At 52.1% G+C, this 19904-nt stretch overlaps 1 protein-coding gene across 1 annotated transcript in view; it reads right to left on the minus strand.

The window, feature by feature from the left end:
* Positions 1 to 669: 669 nt before the first annotated feature.
* The window catches only part of PPP2R1A (protein phosphatase 2 scaffold subunit Aalpha), a 32720-nt gene continuing 13485 nt past the window's right edge, over positions 670 to 19904 (minus strand). The window contains exons 3-15 of the mRNA XM_067719072.1: positions 18530 to 18630; positions 13217 to 13449; positions 12068 to 12215; positions 11793 to 11948; positions 9886 to 10000; positions 9706 to 9776; positions 9129 to 9263; positions 5396 to 5569; positions 5001 to 5061; positions 4149 to 4303; positions 3172 to 3314; positions 1007 to 1098; positions 670 to 851 (exon numbers count right to left, since the gene is read on the minus strand). Of these exons, the coding sequence (XP_067575173.1) occupies positions 835 to 851; positions 1007 to 1098; positions 3172 to 3314; positions 4149 to 4303; positions 5001 to 5061; positions 5396 to 5569; positions 9129 to 9263; positions 9706 to 9776; positions 9886 to 10000; positions 11793 to 11948; positions 12068 to 12215; positions 13217 to 13449; positions 18530 to 18630 (1601 nt within the window). The 3' untranslated portion in view covers positions 670 to 834. The remainder of the gene's footprint in view (positions 852 to 1006; positions 1099 to 3171; positions 3315 to 4148; positions 4304 to 5000; positions 5062 to 5395; positions 5570 to 9128; positions 9264 to 9705; positions 9777 to 9885; positions 10001 to 11792; positions 11949 to 12067; positions 12216 to 13216; positions 13450 to 18529; positions 18631 to 19904) is intronic.

The raw sequence follows: 19904 nt of genomic DNA on the forward strand, positions 1-19904 counted from the left end.
TCAATCTGGTTCTACTGTTATCCCCATTTTACACACTCTTGTAATCTGAGTTCAGAAAGACTCGGCAACGTACTCAAGGCCACACAGCTATTAAGTGAAGGAACTGGGATCTGGATGCAAGCAGTCTGGCTGCAAGGCACCTGCTCTTAACCACCACACACTCAGCCAACGTCTGTGAAACTGAACTGCACCTCAGGACTGTGCTGGCCAGAGACACCTCGTGGACCCGCTACCCAGTGGGCCAGCTGCACTCCCATCAGCTTCCCAGAGAACCTCCTCACTCGCAGGACACAGGGGTGTGCGAGCCCAGTAATTACGTCCTCCCCAGAGAGAAGGGCAAGACTGCGGCGCTGACGTGGTGCCCTCTTCCCCATGCTAGCGACTAAGACCAGAGGACCAGCTATTTCTAGACCTTTATTTCTCTGTGAAAAGGGGAAAGAAAGGAATAAAATAAAAACGACACAGTTGACACAAAGAAAACCACTGAGGGGAAGGAAGGGAGGTGGAGAAGTAGATGGCGGAGGGGGTCCCCATTACAGCAGCAGGAGCCAGTGACCTGGGATGCTCACATCTCTCCCCCAGCGTGGGCGGCAGTGGCCCCTTCCTCCCAAGGTCTCTGCCCTGTCCCACCTTGTGCTCCCCTCAGCCCCTTGGGAGGTGGACGGTGAGAAGTCGGATTCCCGGGCTGGGGAGGGGAGGACCCGTGCTGGGGGAGGGGCCTGGGGTCAGACCATGCACAGGGAGTGACAGCCAAAGGCCCCCCAATGTCTCCCTGAGGGAGGGACTGGGGGGGAGGGTGGACACCAGAGGCCGGCGTTGGCTCCTCTTCCAGCATCAGGCGAGAGACAGAACTGGGGGAACAGGAACAGTTGGGAGTCAGAACAGCAGCTAGCCCTCTGCCCACAGCTGCTCCTGCGTCTCCCCGCCTGGAGCGGCTGCTCCCAGGCCTAGCGCCATCCTTGCAGACCACCTTGCCGCTGGGGTCTCGGAGCTCTCAATGCCTTACCAGTCAGAGCCTCCTGGGCAAAGTACTTGACGTCCACGTCCTGGTCCTGGGTCAGCTTCTCTAGGATGGGCTTGACTTCGCTCTGCAGTGTGCTGGGAAGAGAAGAGGAGGGCAAGGGGTCAGCCAGGTGGGGCCGGGGGCACAAGGTGTGCACAGACAGACACACAACTGAATTAAGAGTCTCAGGGGCCAGAGAAACAGTTACTTTGAAGGTTGGAAGTCTGACAAACCAGGACAGAGGCCTCTGGGGCCCAGAAGAGGTACAGGGATGTCAGACAGTGTGGAAAAGTGGAATCCAGAACCCACAAGTCTCTGAGCCTTGGAGTCGATACCTTCCATTCATTTAACATACTTATTGAGGCCTACTGCGTATTAGGTGTGAACACAGTGGAGAATCCAACCCTCTTGATTCTCACCCATGTGGAGCTTGGGCTGGGAGGAAGACACAGACCAAACTGATGATGAGTAACAGAAGAGGCAAGCGCCAAAACGGAGGGACTTGGCCCTACAGGAGCCCAGGGAGGCAAGGGGCCCAGGGAAATGCATCTGCACCAACACTCAGCTGTCTGGGGAAACGAAGGTGGACTTCAGAGAGAAACTAAAGGTATGAAGCTGTGTCGTGGACAGAGACAGAAGTCAGAGGTGCAGGTGTCACATGTCCCCTTCCAGTTGACAGAGCTCCCCTCCCCCCCAATATAACCACTATTCTCATTTCCATCACCTACATGCCCCTTGATCCATTTTTGAAGTTGGTATGAATGGAATCCCAGGATAGGTTTTCTTGGGCTTGGCTTCTCACGTAGGTGAGTCCCTGAGAGTCACCTAGGCTGCTGCACACAGCAGGAAGGAGTCTTTTTATTGCTAAATACAGTCTCCTACCATATGAATAAACCACAGCTTATCCACTATACTGTCGATGGGCACTTGCGCTGTTTCCACTTCATGGCTAAAATGAATAAAGCTACCATGAACGTTCTTTTGTTAGAAACAAGCACTCCTTTCTCTCGGATATACACCTGGGAGAGGATACAGCCGGGAGAGAACACAGCAGCTCATGGAGTGTACGTCTAATTAGCTTCACTCAACTCTACCAATTTTCAATGATTAGGCCCATTTATTATTTACAGCCCCACCGGCAAGATATGAGAGTTCCAGGGCTTCCCTGGTGGCGCAGTGGTTGAGAGTCCGCCTGCCGATGCAGGGGACACGGGTTCGTGCCCTGGTCCGGGAAGATCCCACATGCCGCGGAGCGGCTGGGCCCGTGAGCCATGGCCGCTGCGCCTGCGCGTCCGGAGCCTGTGCTCCGCAATGGGAGAGGGCACAATGGTGAGAGGCCCGCGTACCGCAAAAAAAATATATATAAAAAAAAAAGATATGAGAGTTCCAAATGTCTACCAACACCAGAGTGTTCTTCACCAACACTTGCGCCACTGAGCTTTTTCAGTTTAGTCATTCTGACATAGCGATCCATTTCCCCCACTGAACTGGTATACACGAGGGTCTGTTTCTGTGCCCTCAATTCTGTGCCATTGAGCTATTTGAATATTACTGTGCCAACACCTCACTTTTTAATTACTGTGGCATCACAGTTAAGTCTTGGTATCTGGTAGGATAAGTCTTCCAACTCTGTTTTTCTTTAGGATCAATTTGCTTATTCCAGATCTTTGCATTTTCATGTTAATTCCAGAATCTACTTGTCAATTTTTCAAGAAAGGAGCTGCTGAGATTAACTGAGATTATACTAAACTTATGAGTCTGGGGAACCATCCCATCCATGAATATTATGTACGTCTCCTTTAATTTCCCAAAGCAACATTCCATAGTTTTCACTAGAGGTATTATACATCTTTCATTAAATTTATTACTTGGTATTTGATGGTTCTGGAGCAATTGCAAATTACACACACACACACACACATTTGTTAATTTTATTTTCTAATGATTTGTTGCTATTATATAGAACTGCCACCTTCTCACCCCCTCCCACTATGTGAGGCAGGTCATGTGAATTCTCATTCTACATTTGAAGAAACTAAGACCTCGAGGTCACAGAGCAAGCAAACAGCAGTGCTGGGCCTCAAACCCTAAGCTCTACCTTCAAAAGTCAAAGATTAAGATGCCCAAAACCAGTGCTACTGGTGTGTGAAGGAGGGTCCAGGCCTCACCTGTTGTCCAGGATGGGCCCTATCTTCTGTAGGGACTTGGCCACGTTGAAGCGGACATTGGCGACGGGGTCCCCAGCCATACGCAGCACTGTGGGCAGCATGTGCTTGGTGGTGATGTCCTGCCCACAGACCTCAGACAGCACCTGGAGGTCAGTGAGTAGCAGAGGGTGACTACCCGAAGTTCACGGCTAACTCCCATTTCTCTCCCTTTCTGACCAAGGCCACTCTGGTGATTGTCAGGCCAGAGGGTGAAGCTGAGCAACAGGGGGAGCTCTGAGCCCAGATTCGCCCACCCTGAGGGTAGTTTATTCTCTGGAAGCTCCCATTTCCCCTAACACCCTCCTAACACCACTGTCTCCCTGCCCTGCAAACTCCCAGCCCACATTGTCCCATCCTGTCTCCCCACCCTCAGACTTCCCTTCATCCTCTTGGGATGGGACTTGATTCCTGACCCCTGGGATCCCTTCTTTAGTACAGTGGTCTCCGAAGTGAGGCATGGGAAGAAATTATCAGAACACTTAGTTATGTTAGTTTTGAAATCCTATCCTTTAATTTCTAGTTATGTGTATGGCTTATTTAAGTGATTAAATATAGCTAATATATGGCAGAGCTAGAATTAAAAAGGTCTGATTCTATAAACTGCACATTTAACTATTATAAATAGATATATACACATTTTGTGGGGAAGGAGAGGGTGCTCAGAAAGGTCTGGCAATCACTGTTCCGAGAGGCCAAGTCTCCCTAGTCCTGGGCCTCCCACAACGCCAGGTCCCCACCCCCAGAGGCCCTGTGACTCTGACTGGGGAGCCCCAACCTCTGGCCTGCAGTTCCCCAAGGACTCACCCCTGCAACCCCAGATCCCATCACTTGCCCACCCCCAAGCCAGGTTTCTCCCCTGCGGACCCTCTGCCATTCCTCCTCTCCTAGGTACTCCCCCACCCCTCAGGGACAGGCCGGAGGCAGGTGGGTGTGCTCACATTGATGCAGAAGAGCGTAGTCATGCGGTGCAGGTAGTTGGGGTCCCCAGACATGGCCAAGACCTTGGGGATGATAGTAGCATGGGCCCACTCCTTCCCAAACTTCTCCACCAGTTTCTTCAGGTTGCTGGTGGCCGCCTCGCGGATGGCATAGACTGCAGAAGGATGAGGGACAGGGGGCGGTGATTCAGAGGTGAAGGACTGACTCGGGTGGGGAGTCACAGTCACACTCACTACTGCCTACCGAGCAGCCCTAGGTACCAGGCCACACACGAACCAATAAACTCCAAGAGAAAGAAAGGGCTTGCTGTGTGCTAAATGTAGGGTTTTCTTTCCACGCAGTACCTCCTCGAGAGCTCCAAGATACAGACGGGCACACCGAGGCTCTGAGAAGTGATTTGCCCAAGCAAATGATTTAGTACTTAGTACATGGAATGGAGCCTGCCTGTTACAGAAAAATGTTAACTTTTATTTTTGCCACTCTTAGTGAAAACAACGAGCAGCTCTCACAATGGCCTTGAAAGGCTGGGATGAGAAGTCCCATGTTTCACAGAATGAGCGTGGGCTGAAAGATGGCAAGTGACTTGCTTAAGCTTCGACAGCCAGGAGGTGGGATTCAAACCCAGGCTGTCTGCTTGGTAGCCCTAGGACTCTCGACTGTAGCAGGCAGCCCCTGGGTGACCCCTGCGCTTCTCTGGGACTCCAAAAAGCAAGGAGCTGGTCCACGTGAGCATCTGACAGCATGGGAGAGTGACTCTAGCCTCCCCCACTCTCCCTACCTGCCCCAGACAATCCACCCCTGCATCCCTCCTGGAGCCCCAATCTCCTCCCAGAGATACCAGAAGTACTCACCATGATCTACAAGCCAGGCCATGCACAAGGAGTTGAGTTTCTCATCGAAGAACTCCACCCCCTGCAGAAGACAAGGAAGTAAGGGATCACGGGAGACTGGGTAGTTTCCAGCAAACCTCAGGGAAACCACACCCATCCCAAGCAGCTGGGACACTGCTCAGCTTCACCTGAGGGGCTTTTTCTCTCTCCTCTCTCTCATTTAATTCTATCCATCTTATAAAGGCCCTATTTCCTGTGTACCTTCCTCCGACTCCCCGGACAGTCCTCACACCTTCCACTGAGCCCTCATGGCCCCGAGGTCCACTGGCACAGCCCGGGACACACTGCACTGTGACTAGACTCCACCGTGCACCTCTCCCAGGGCAGCGTGCCTGGCACCAGGCCTCCGCACTCACCAGCTGTCCAGCCAGCAGAGGCATGTACTCAATGATGGCCAGCCGCACTCGCCACTTGGCATCCTCAGCCAGCTCCACAATGGCGGGAAGCAGGGACTGGGACAGCTGCCGGATGCCAATCACCTCGTTTACGCAGTCCAGGTTGGAGATGATGTTCAGCCGCACCTCCGGGCACTGAAGAGAGGATAGAAGGGTTCTGAGAGAAGGCCAATGCACACAGAACCCAGGGCAGGGTGAAAAGAGCTCAACCACACCAACTTCGTATAATAAACATCTCTGCAGGGCAGACTGCCACTGCCCAAGCCCAGCTCCCGGCCCTGGGGACGTTAAAAGCACACACAAAGCAAGCAACATGGATTATTAAATGGGACAGCTTTTCAAATCTAATCATAGAAGCACAAAAAATGTTTAGCCCTTTTGAAGAATTTGCAGGAATCACAGTGCAAAAACATGGTACCCTGGGAAAAACAGACAAGATAATAATCCCAGCTCTGCCAGTTGCTAGCTGGGAGCCCTTTGGCAAGGGACTTAACATTTCTGGATATCAATGTGTGACACAGAAACGTCCATCTAATCCCAAAGGGTGGTTGAGGCTACTGAGCTGCCTGATCCACAAAGGGCTTGGCATGTGGGAGTTTATTACTTTTATCATTTCTGTTACTTTTACTCTTTCTGCTAGTCTTTGAGCTCTGTAAGGAGCACGTCTCATATATCCTTATGTCTCCAGTACCCAGCAGAGTTTCTGGACCATAGTAGGTGCTCAATACATCAGCTGAAAGAAAAAAACGAAGGAATAAAGAAATATTTTTGAACCACTAGGTGACTACCAATATTATGAGCTCTGACTTACAACATGTGCACATATGCAGGTATCCCCCACTTTTCGAAAGTTCGCTTTACACCACTTTGAGTTTATGAAAGACCTACACTGGTGCCTGCTTTTGCTAACCAAAAGAAACCCAAAGAGGGTTTTTGCTTTTACTAGAGAAAAAAATTGCTTCTTTGCTCTACACCATTTCAACTTATGACAGGTTCATAAGAACGCTCTACCTTAGGAGAGCAGGGAAATCTGTGCCCCCATCTGCTTCTAAAAACCTTTAAAGCAACTTTTAAGAAAAGGCACATAAACACGATTAACTCCTTGTCCAACATAATATATTCCTGGATGGCAGACACCACAGTTAATTTTTTCTACATCTCCCTCTGGGAGCTGTGGGGTAAGGAAGCAAGCACTGAAATGAATCCGTGAACCAAATGAGCAAGTGTGCAGTAAGGGGTTAACTGGACAGGTCTAGGCTGTTCAAACTTGGCACATTCCAAAGGACTGGCCCTTGACCAGCTCCTGGGAGATGATCTCTAAGCACCTGGAATATCCAAACTGATAAAAGGGTCTTTGTTTACCTGGGGGCCTTGGGCCATGCCAGATAGAGTATGCTAATAATGTGATTTATGGTGAGGACCTTGGGCCATGTGGCATCAACCTGACCTCTACAGAGGCTGGAGACAGAGTAACCTAAGGTCAGCCACGCGAACGGCTCCATTCCATGCCTATGTGACCAATCCCCAATAAAAACCCTGGAAACGAAGGCTCAGCGAGCTTCCCTAGCTGGCAGTCTCCTCATGTGCTGTCACACGTTGGTACTGGGAGAATTAAATGCACTATGTATAACTCCATTGGGAGAGGATAACTGGAAACTGGCGCCTGGTCTCATGCACCTTCTTCCTTTGCTGATATTAATCTGTATCCTTTCACTGTAATCAACAGTGACCATGAGTATAACAGCTCTTCTGAGTTCCGAAGGCTGTTCAGGCAAATCACTGGAGCTAAGGGTGGCCATGGGGACTAAGACTCAGCAAGCAATGAAGAAGAGCAATGGCAGCCGCTGAAAAGACAAGACAGCCTCAGCTGCTGGCTCCAAAGTGAGATTGCCCAAAAGGCCTCTCCAACAAATCCTTTGAGAAAAGCACCTAAGTCCTGCTTTTCAAAAATAACGGAGTCCCCTTTAGGAATGAAAGACAGCCAATTTCCTACTACCTAGTCTAAGAACTGAAGAAGACTCTCACAGCCAACACAACTTCCCCCTCCCCTTCACTGGATTAATGTGTTTCTTCCTAAAGCCAAGGATACTCAGGGAGACAGGGAGAGGGAAGGAATGTCCCAAGGCTCATCAACTTGTTAGTTTCACTCTTTTTCTGTTATATTCCTTTGAATCTTCCACTAGATATAGCTGCTGCAAATGTTCATGAAACACTGTTTACATAAATAACATAAATGATTTAATTTTAAGTTTATTTATCTTTTCTTAAAAGTATATTATGGGCTTCCCTGGTGGCGCAGTGGTTGAGAGTCCGCCTGCTGATGCAGAGGACACGGGTTTGTGCCCCGGTCCGGGAAGATCCCACATGCCGCGGAGCGGCTGGGCCCGTGAGCCATGGCCGCTGGGCCTGCACGTCCGGAGCCTGTGCTCCGCAACGGGAGAGGCCACAACAGTGAGAGGCCTGTGTATCGCAAAAAAAAAAAAAAAAAAAAGTATATTATATCCAATGATTATAAAAGCCTCAACTGTCATAATTGGCGGAGGGGTGTGCACAGCAGGGGACTCCTATGTGAAGAAATGAACTGCTGCAATGTTCCCTCCAACTTCCTAGTGCACTGCATATGTGTGCCCTGTGTGTGTGTGTGTGTGGTATACGCACGTTCGTGTGCATGTGCATGTATGTCAGGGCGAGGCCTCTGCAAACACAGAAGTTACACTAACAGGTCTCACACCAGCCTGTGGTATCACCATCTGCCCAGTCCCCACCAAGGCAAACAGCAGGGGGCCTGCGAGCCCCAGGCCCCAGCACGGCCCCTCCTACCTCTCGAAACCAGCCACGCCCCCCTCCCAGACTCCAGCAGCAGCCTCTGGTCTGGTCTCCCTGCACCTCTTCGGCTGCAGCACTTGCATCTCCCTTCGACACGTCTCAGGGCTCCTTCCCAACACCCAGATCTGCTCCGCTTCCTCCACCCCAGGTTCAAGTCCACACTACTTCCCTGGCCGTCACCCCATGGCCTCTCCAGCCATCACGCGGTGCTCTCTCTCATCTTTTGTGCTCCAAGCCAAATAAATAGCTAGCTGAGGTTGGTCCCATGACTGGCTCTGGCCAATGGGGTGTGAACAGACAGGATGGGTGCCCCTTTGGGGTCTTACTGTTGAGAGGGCGGGGCCCGCTGCTGGTCGGTGCCCTCTCCCTTCAGCCACCTCAGACCCACAGAGTGCCAAGGTCAGCAGGGCCAATCCCCCAGTGTAGGTCCACCCCACCTCTGGACTGTTGTGAGAGAAATAATTCTCTACCTTATTTAAGCCGCTGTATTTTGGGGTCTCTATTACAGCATCTTAGCCTGAACTCTGATCATCATGAATGTATCACAGCACCTGTATGATCAGGGCATCATGGGACTGCCTATCTGTCCCTCTCCACTGCCAGTCTCTGAAGGTCCTTGAGGAACAAAAGTGTCTCGTTCTTTTTTTTTTGCCTTGGAATCCCTAGTGCCCAGGAAAAAACGACTAGTACAGAATAAGGGCATGCAAAACAAATGCCTAATAAACAAATAAGCTAACGTGCAGTCCATCATGCCCACAAACATTCAACTCCTTGGCAACCTGGGTGTTTGCTGAAGATCCTGGCGAACTGGGAAAGCAGCCGCCCCACCTGTCCCAGCCAGAGCACAGAGCCTTCCAGGTGCCCTTACCTCATCCTTCAGCTGAGCCAGGAAGAGGGGCAGGAGGTGCTCGATGGTGTTGTCTTTGCCCAGGATGGGAGAGAGGCCCATGATGACTGAGGCCAGGGCCGACTTGACATGTTGGTTGGCGTCTGACACTAGCTCCTGGGAGGGAGAAGGAATGGGGGAGCCACAGGGTCAGTGGCCAAGAAGACTCCAACTCCTAAGAAGCCCTGAGACACAGCCTACTCTCGCCATCTCAATCCAGGGCAGGCTTAGTGTGCACGGGGAATTGCAGGTCCATACATGTCCGGCCTGCCTGGAGTCCAACGACCCGTTCCCAGCAGCTTTCACCCCAATCCCAAAGCTCTCCGGATGAGGAGATCCAGTGAGCTTCGAGGGGGAAGCACTCCCCACCTCCACGTTCAGCCCCGAGCCTCGGACTTTGCCTGCACTCAGCGCTCCTAACTGCTCCAAACCCAAGACCGCCTGGCCCTGGAAGGCTGGGAACTCGGTTTGCATCTGGCTGCCCCTAATGCCCAGTCTCCATCCCTTCTTTCCAGAAGGCTCAGATCTGCTCTATTCCTCCCACCAAATTCCCTGTTACCTTGATGCAGGGCAAGATCTGGGTCATGATCACATTCTCCCGACAGTCAGCTGAGAGATTTTCACAGAATTCTGTGGGCAGGGAAATGGAGGCGGCGGGAGGTAAGACCCAATGTCCTAGTTTTGCCTTCAGCCTCCCGGACACCCACCCGCTTACTGTGTCCTGGTCGCCAGCACCAACCTTTGACCTTGTGGGAGGCTGCGGCCCTCACCTCGGCCTCACAGTCTTTCATCAGGTTCTGGAAGGCAGGGACCAGGTCCGTCTTGGTGATCTCAGGCCCCACTGCTTTCTGGAGCTGCAGAAAGGGAAGGTCGGGGGGGTCAAAGGGCTTGGCAGGTATTCTAAATGAATGAGAACAAAATCAAAGATAAAGGCACCAGGAATGGGGTAAAAACAGTCCTTGGAATCACTGCTGAGATGTAATGCCAGGGCCATGGGGGTGACCGTGGCCAAGTCTCGGAGCCTCTCTGAGCCTTGGTTTCCTTGTTGTATGGTGCCGAGTTGGGCTGGGTAGTGCAGTGGTCACGAGCATGGCTCTGGAGTCCATCTGCCTGGCTCAAATTCTTACTCTTACTTAGCACCTGTGTGACCCTGGATGAGTCCCCGTACGTCTCTGAGCCGTACCACGAGGGTACTTACTGCACAGTACTGTTGTCTGCATTAGAAATAACTACAGATCTCCTTCCTGTTCAGGGTTGGGTTTTCTGTTATGTGATCCAAAAACAGTCTAATGATGTGTGCTGGCTCTCACTTTTTGATTTAAATATTTCTGTGTTTTCTAAGACTGGTTACCAGAGTCCGTGTGACTTTTGTAATTAAGATGAAATACTAAGGGTCAAGAGGGAAGCAGGCATGCTAGGCCCTCCGCATCTCATGACACCAGGCCAGAAGGGGTGCACAGGTCCTGCTGGCGTGCCGCTTCTGGAGGCCTGGGGGGAGACAGGGCAGTTCCTGACCAAGGGGAGAGGTGAGGACCCCAGGGGCCTGGTGCCCATCTCTCCAGTGTCCCCTCGCCCCAAAGCCAGTCCCAAATGTCCTTGCTCGTACTTGCCCTCACCGCCCAGTGTCCGCTGCCCACGCCAGACACAGTCCCTACCCCAGCCCTCACCCACTCATCTTCCAGAACCTGCCTCAGTGCTTCCAGGCCCAGGAACACCCGCCAGCCCCGCACCTGTCACACTTTAACATTACATTTCCCTCTGTCTCAGCTGGCCTCCCTCTTCAGGCTGTCTGTTCCCTGACGGCCAGGGATGTACTGAACTCACCGTACCCCAATGCCCAGCAAAGAGCTGGTGCTCAATAAACCTACTTTTGCGATAAGCAAACTGAGATTTCTGTGGAAAGAGCACTGTCCTGGGACACGTGGCATCTTGTCCCTGTTCTGCCCGCCTGATGGTGTCACTCTGACCAGTCTAACCTCTGGGTTGTGTTATGGGGCTGAACTGTATCTCCCACTGAAGTCCTAACACACCCCACACCTCCCTGGAACCTCAGAATGTGACTGTACTTGAAGACAGACAGGGTCTTTAAAGAGGTCATAAGGTAAAACAAGGTCATTAGGGTAAGCCAATCCAAAATGACTAAAGTCCTCATAAGAAGACGAGATGAGAACACAGACACACAATTAAAGACACGGGGAGAAGACAGCCATCTACAACCAAGGAAAGAAGTCTCAGAAAAACCACCCCTGCTGACACTTTGATTTTGGACTTCTAGCCTCCAGAACGGTGGGGAAATAAAGTACCGCCCAGTCTGTGGTACTCTGCCACAGCAGCCCCAGCAAACAGACTGTCTTCCCTTTTGTAAAAGGAGATAAAGTTCGATTAGGTCAGGACCACATACATGCTACCCTTTCTCTGTTCCCGTGGTTCTCTCCCACAGAACCTTAAGTTGGCCTCAGAACCCTTCAATCAGGATTGGCAAGTGAAGTGAGATCCAAATGGATGATTACCGAGATCTTACCGCTTAAACACCCGACGATTCCCCTGGGCTTCACTAAGCCCCAGCTCCTATATGCGGCCCCTCCCCTTTGCCTGAGGCCTCAGTCTCCACATCTGTGAGACGCTGCCAACAGCCCCCTCACGTACCTCTGTGAACTTGTCGGCCACCATGTATCGGACGCGCCAGGACTTGTCCTCAGCAGCCTGGCGCAGGGTGGGCATCACCAGGGCCTCCAGATCCTCCTGGGGTAGGAGCTGGGCGATGTTCACACACGCCTCCACCGCTAGCAGCCGCACCGAGTCCTGAGGAGAGGATGGGAACAAGGAGAGTGCAGCAGAGGCCCCATCAGCCCTGGGACGCCCTTTCAGACTCAGGGTCCACTGGAGGGAGACAGAGGAGAGGGGCGTGGAGCAGGCCCCACCTGCTCGTCAGAGGCCAGGTTGGAGAACATGGGGATGATCTCGCTCTTGACGTTGTCCAGCTCCAGCACCTTGGCGAACTCCCCCAGCTTGGAGGCTGCGGCCCGCCGCACCATGGGGGTGTCATCTGAGCACAGGTTCCGGAAGTACCTGGGGGTTGGGATGGGGCTCAGGAGGGACCCCTGGGATCCCAAGGCAGCAGGCAACACCATGGAGGGCGAGCACAGACGCTGTAGTCACGCAGTTCCTGGCTTTGCCTGGGTGACCCTAGGCGAGTGATGGCCTCTGAATCTTCCCAGCCCTACACAATGGAGCTGATAACGGTACCTACCCTACAGGGTCGTTATGAGGGTTAAATGAGACAATGTGCATGAAACAATCAGCAGCCTTTCTGCAATAAGTCCATAGTGAATGGCAGGTACTGATTATATTATTATGACCACATAAAATTGCTTGGCTAAGCTGCTGGGCTGGGGCTACTCAAAGGTTTTCCCTTCCAGCAGTGACTGCTCCAGTTGGAGATGCACGGGGGCACATGCAGCCCTCTACGTGCCTGCAGGCAGCTGTAAACCAGTATTCTGGCAGGAGTGATGGCTCAGGGCCCGGGCTTGCTGCTCAGTGGTTCATAAAGATGGTGGATGGACAGAAGTCCAGAGGGAGGGGAAACACACATTAATAGAAAATTTTAATCCAATTAAAAATATTTTCACTGGTTCTTCTGGAAGCCAAGTCTTACATGCAAGCAATTCCCTGGGGTATCAAGCCAAAGGGGAGAAGGGTAGTGGAGGAGGAGGCCTACTATCTGCCAACCGCAAACAGGCCTAAGATAGCATCACACATCACTTGTCGAGTGCTTCTGTGTACCAGATTCTGTTCTAAGCATTTTGTATGTAGTAATTCTTTTAAATCCTCACAATAACCAATGGGAGAAAGAACCATCATTATCTCCACTTCCTAAATGACCAAGAGGCAGTGCCTGGGTTCACACCCAGCTGTGTCCAGACACCACTGTCTCTGAGGGGTGGGCAGAGGGGAGTGGGGGCTGGAAGAGCTCTGGGGCCTTTGGGCCCTGGATGGGCCTAGAGGGGGCCGAGGCTTGAGAGAAGGGGACCAAGGAGAGGGAAGAGGCTGGGTCTTGCCAGGGGACTCACTGTCGAAGTTCCGCCTTGACGGCACTGGACACGCGGGGGTAGCAGACGGAGAAGAGGCCGCAGGCCGACGTGCGGGAGGTGAACCAGTCGCCGCCCGCCAGCCGCTTCACGAGCGGCACGAAGTGGGCCTCAAGGTCGGAGGGCGAGTGCTCGTGCGAGATGGCCCGCAGGGACTCCACCGCCTTGTCCCGCACCACTGTTTCCTCCACCGTGGCCAGCGACTCCAGGGGTGGCTGGGGGGCAGAACACAAGGTCACCGCCCAGCTCCCTCCCCCCACCCCACACTGCTCAGCTCCTCCAACAGGTCTTCCCTGACCCCCCCAAGCCAGCCTGCCTTCCCTGAAGAACCTCTTTCACAGGACCCTGAAGGCGCTTCAGTGGGGTCCACACACCTCACAATTATACACGTCGCTTTCTGAGGACAGGGCCGCAACTGTCATCAGCTTCTCAAAGTGCAGGAATCATCACTGATGTTGACTGGAACATCTATTTACTACATGTTCTGAGCAGGGCCACAACTCTAGGGGGGCACTGGTTCTAACTCACTGAATCCTACAAAGCAGGTCCTATGAAGAGGAAACTGAGGCACAGACAGGCTAAGTAACTTGCCCGAGCATAATAGCCACAAGCCAGGATCTAAACCGGGCCAGCTGGCTCCAGAACCTCCAAAGGGCTGACAGGCAATTGCATCAGGATCTCACAATACTGGGGGACTTTGAGGCTCGCGACTCTCACTGGTTTGTTACTGTGAGGCCTGGAGTGATCACGTTCCTTTACGGACATTTGACTGGCTCACCACCGTGTCCCCCGAGCCCAGCAGACCTCTTGGCACAGGGCAGGAACTCGGGAATTACTGACCTAATGAAGGGAGACTCAATTTACCCTAATCTGTTCAAAAAAGATGTGGAGGTCTGTGGTCTGAAGTCCAACCTGCCCTGACAGGTAAAGAAAGTAGAAGAAATGATAAATGGAAATGCTTCCAGGGCCCATGCAGGAAACAGAATTGAAGCAATGGGCAAAGGTGACAGGTGCGGACAACCGAGGCAGAGACTGGGGCAAACTGGAGAGCATACAGTCTAAGGAGTACAGCTGCTTTCCAGCTCTGTCAGCTGTCACCACGGGGAAACATGGCTGGTAAAAGCAAAGCTGGTTTCCCAAAAGCAGCCAAAAGGGGCAGGTTCTTATCTGTGAAAAAAACCTCATTTAACACATGCTCCAACATGGATAAACCTTGAAGACATTATGCTAAATGAAATTAGCCAGTCGCAAAAGACTCCATATTGAATGACTCCTTTACGTGAGGTGTCCAGAGCACAGGCACACCTTGTTTTATTGCGCTTCACTTTACTGCACTTTGCAAATACTGCACTGTTTTAAAAAATGAAGGTTTGTGGCGTCTACCAACTCTATCAATGTCATTTTTCCAACAGCATTTGCTCACTTCAAGTCTGTGTCACATTCTGGTAATTCTCTCAATATTTCAAACTTTTTCATTATTAGTGTATTTGTTATGGTGACCTGCGATCAGTGACCTTTGATGTTACTATTGCAAAAAGACTACAACTCGCTGAAGGCTCAGATGATGGTTAGTATTTTTTAGCAAGAAAGTATTAACTAAGGTCTATGTACCTTTTTTTGACAGAATGCTATTGCACATTTGATAGACTACAGTAAAGTGTAACCATAACTTTTATATATACTAGGAAACAAAAAAATTCATGTGACTCGTTTTCTTGCAATATTCACTTTACTATGGTAGTCTGGGACCAAACCTACAATATCTCTGAGGTATGTCTGTAGTCAGATTCACAGAGACAGAAAGTGGAATGATGGTTGCTGGGGGCTGGGGTAAGGAGCTTGGGGGTCACTGGTTAATGAGTACAGAGTTTCTTTGCGGAAGATGAGAAAGTTCTGGAGATGAATGGTAGTGATGGCTGCACCACAACGTGAATGTACTTAACATCACGGAAGAGTACACTTAAAAATGGTTAAAATGGTAAATATTATTTATAATTTACCATGATAAAAAAAATCAAAAACAGAATTTTTAAAAACTCATTTTAAAAAGGTGGCAATAGGGGCTTCGCTGGTGGCGCAGTGGTTGAGAGTCCGCCTGCCGATGCAGGGGACGCGGGTTCGTGACCCGGTCCGGGAAGATCCCACATGCCGCGGAGCGGCTGGGCCTGTGAGCCATGGCCGCTGGGCCTGCGCATCTGGAGCCTGTGCTCTGCATCGGGAGAGGCCGCAACAGGGAGAGGCCCGCATAACACACACAAAAAAAAGGTGGCAATGGGGGCTTCCCTGGTGGCGCAGTGGTTGAGAATCCGCCTGCCAATGCAGGGGACACGGGTTCAAGCCCTGGTCCGGGAAGATCCCACATGCCGCGGAGTAACTAAGCCCATGCGCCACAACTACTGAGCCTGTGCTCTAGAGCCGGTGAGCCACAACTACTGAAGCCCGCGTGCCTAGAGCCCATGTTCCGCAACAGGAGAGGCCACCACAATGAGGCCTGTGCACCACGGCGCAGAGTGGCTCGCACTCTCCGCAGCTGAAGAGGGCCTCCGTGCAGTGGCGGGGACCCAACACAGCCACGGGAGGGAGGGGGCAATGATTCACAAGGAAAACGTAATGCCATGCCTGCCTGGGGACCCTCAGTGTGCGGCCTGTGTCACAGGGACACGCTCTCGTAGGGTTCTGGGTGCAGGACTGGCTCACAGAGGTGTGGTTGCAGACATGGTGTCACAGTACTGCAGGGACCGGGTTCCTCTTATTTCCTTGTTCTCCCACTACCCAGGCTGGCACACAGGAGGCACTCAATCTTCCATTTAGAGTCCCTCAGTAAATACTGAGTAATAATTGATTAATACTTAGCAAGTGACTGTAAGTGAAACTTATGGTAACCTGTCACGATAACAGAGGCCTGGGGACTAAGGCTAAGCAGTAGTTACATCACCCAAGGATCTCTGCCCCAGTGGGTTACTGCAGGGAGAGGTTCTCACAGTGTGGTTCCCAGACCACCCACGGCAGGATCACCCAGGAGGCCTCTCCCAGCACAGACCTAAAGAATCAGACTCTGGGGGCAGGGCCCAGGAAGGTGCACACTGAGGAAACCCCAAATGATGCTTTTGCATAACAAAGACCCATTGCCATGAGGCCTCTGTGCAATGGAGGGTGGGGTTCTCAAACCTGGGGAGGGGGAAAGGCGTGAACCTCCTAAAATCATCTCTACTCGTTTGAGGAGAGGGTCTCATTTCATCTAAGGGACCCATGATTCCAAAAGGGTTAAGAGCTGCTGATACAGAAATAATCCTCACACTATACCTACACGGATCTCTGTGAAATTCCGTCTCACTCACACCACAGAGAACGAGGGCCGGGATTGGGTCTGACACACCTCTGGGTTCCCGGAGCCCACAGTCCTTGCTCATGTTCATGGAATGAACAGGTTGCAAAAGAGCCATTTCCCGTAACTTGTCAAAATCCACCTCCTCCAGGAGCTCCTCCTCGACAGCTCCCCCATCCCATCTAACCCAGATTAGCCGCCTCTTCTGGGTTCTAAGGGTCCCTGGTTTCCCTTTATTCCAGCTTGGATCAGCCTGTGGGGCAACCAGGAGCCCTCTGAAGACAGTACAGAAGAGTGGTAGTGGCAACGAGTTGGGGGCCTGGGTTCAAATCCTGGCTCTGCCTCTTCCCAGCTTGTGCCTCGGTTTCCTCATCTGTGAAATGACACCAGCACGAGTCTCACAGGGTCGCTGCAGGACACAATGGGTTACTGTACATAAGGCACTCAGAACACACGCTGCAGGTGCTGAGTGAGCTGAAGCTATTCTGACCTGACTTGCCTGCGGGTTCCCAGTGTTGCCTGGCCCAGAGGATCCTCACGGATACCAGTCCCAAAGGTCACACATGACTGCTCCCCAAAGAGAAGCATGGGATGACAGGGGTTTCCCTCATTGGGAATGATCAGTGGAAGACCCTGACTCGGCAGGGGAAGGAAGCCGGGTTCCGGCCGTTTGTCTGCAGGCCTGTGGCTCTGGTTGAAGCTGTGGGGTACTCAACAGTGTTCTCTGCTCCTGAGTCCTCTGAGAAGCTGCTGAAAGCTATTAATTCTCTCCTCAGAAAGACTGATAAACACCAGGGGCTGCAGATAGTTCCATGGAGTTCAAGGGACCCCTTTCAGGTAGGTCTAGGGACCTCATCACGTTCCTGGTGTTAAGCAGTCCTGCTCTGTATAAAATGTATGAAATGACCTCATTCACATACAATTTTCTGTGTGTTCATATACAATTATACATGTGCACTCAGGTGAGAGACAGGATACCAGAATCTAATGATAATTATCACAGTTTCTTAGAGTTAATGCTTAATGCATGTTTGGAAGAAAATAAATGACCATATGTGCTCAAATCCAAGACCCCAATAAGCAGCACATTATTTCACAGACCACTAAAAGGAACAAGGCCTGCTGACAGTAACTGTAAAACACCATCAAGTGCAGATGCCACAGTATGCTAACATGTCTTCAGGAACCATGAAAGAATTATTGGGAGGAAAAAAAAGGAGGCAGAGCTGTTCCACGGCTCTGAAGAACAGTGAGCAACCTCCAAGGGTCTTTCAACCCAGGTCACAGGACTGGAGCACTTCCTCCCTTCTCTTCTCCCAAACAGCAGTTGCTATCAGTATCTGACCATCTCTGTCCCCAGACATCACCCAGCACAGGGTCTCACAGGCAGGAAGTGGGTGGGGCCTGGGGGAGAGTCAACCGGACACACCTGGAATCCCAGCTCTGCCACTCACTAGCCATGCGACCTTCGACACTGAACCTCTTGTTGCTCCAGGTGGCTGTCTCTACCCCAAAGGGTGGACACGACCTCACAACATATGGCATTAATGACAACGGAGCTACGATCTGTGAGTACTTACTACATGCCAAGTACTGTGCTAAGGGCTTCTTGAGTCGATTCTCAAGGTAAGTTTTAATGACTCGAGGTTAAGTAATTTACAAGTCACACAGCAAGCAGTGGAAGAACCCAGCCTAACTCCAAACTGAAAGCCTCACGCGTCGAGTGCCGGTGGGGCCTGGTGCTGGTCAGGCACGCCCAGTCAACGGTAAGGAGGACACCCGCGTTTTCGTGCTGATGTATTAAATGTCACTGCTGACTTGCCAGATTAAAGTGAATGTCCAAGGCCCAGCTGTTCCGAGAAGATGACCCCAGCCTCTCCTGCACTCTCCCCTCCCCGCCCTGGCTGCCAGGACCATGGGTCTGACCCCACCAGCGCCAGGCAGGGGCCTTCCCCACCTTCCAGACTCACCAGCAGGCAGTGCACGTACTCAGGGCCTCCGACCAGAGTGGTGAAGGTACCCAGCTGTTCCGCCAGGGCCAAGAGGACCTCATCCTCATCGTAGATGGTGTCTGTGGGACAAGACAGACTGGCTTACAGTTCCACCCCAAGTATGACCCCACCCTTCAGTAACCCAAGCTGGGAACAAGCAGGCTCCACTCTGCTTCCTCAAACTGGCAGCCACCCTCCACCTGGGTGGGCAGAGATGAAGGCAGAGGCTGGGGGCAGCTGACAGAGTGCCCGTGGCTAGGTGCGGGACACTGGGGGAGCGAGACCACCTCGCTGCATCCCAGTCTCCACACCTGTAAAATGGTGCCAATCCTTCCACTACAGCGACGGCCAGAGTGAGGAGCAAACGCGACCACGTGTATGAGCGCAGAGCCTGGGAAACGGGAGCTCTTTTTGCTTCTACCCTCAGCACTGTTCCCTCTGCCAGGAACTTCGTTCTCTTCAGCCTGAGAAAGTCTGCTCTGTCCTTCGACACTTGGTTTAGCTACCGCTTCCTGGAAGATTTCCAGGATGCCACCCTGACAGGTCAGGTCCCTTCTCTAGGCTCACTGCCCAACCAGGCCACCCTTATCAGACCTCACTGCGGGCTATGACCACCCGAGTCCAGTACTGGCTCCTCTGTGCCCCAGCTTCTGCCAGAGATGAGCACAGTGGGCACTCAATCTGCTCAACTTTGCTGAAAGAAGGGACGATTGTGCGCGAAGAGAACTGCTCTGTCCTAACACCTAAATCCAAAGGCCCTTCTCAAGCTCCATCCTCCCTTTGCTGAGGCGATGGGAATGACTATGGCAGAAGACGCTAGCATCCCTAGCGTCTAGGCTGGCATCTCAGCTCCCTGAGTGTACGTGAGGCATATGCCCATCCTGTGGTAGGTTCAAATCCTGCTCTCTTGTTGGCTGGGTGTGTGGCAGCTCACTTGGCCTGAGACTCTTTTCTCATCCCCCAAATCACAACAACAGCGTTGTTCTGAGACTGAAGGGAAATAACTGCTTTCTGTGAAGAGCTCAGCTTGGGGCCCAGCACGAGAGTCAGTGCTTTACTAAACTCTGGCCGGCGTGGCTCTGGCGTGTCCTGCTCTCAGGCTCCCTCCCAGCCTCGGTTTCGCCGGCTCCCACTGTGGAGAGTTCAGATCACCCTCCCTGTTCTGTTCCTTTCCTGGAGACCTTAAGGACATCCTCAACTCATACTCAACTCTACCTCCAGTCCAGACTCCTTGGCCAAGCTGCATCCCTGGAAGCTAAACATATGGGAGCTGCCAGCACCTCAGATCTCCACCCTTCCCACCTCCACACAACTGCCCTCCCAGCTTCTCTGGCCCACACCCGTCAACCCCCAC

The sequence above is a fragment of the Pseudorca crassidens genome, chromosome 20, assembly GCF_039906515.1.
Source record: "Pseudorca crassidens isolate mPseCra1 chromosome 20, mPseCra1.hap1, whole genome shotgun sequence".
Lineage (NCBI taxonomy): Eukaryota > Metazoa > Chordata > Mammalia > Artiodactyla > Delphinidae > Pseudorca > Pseudorca crassidens.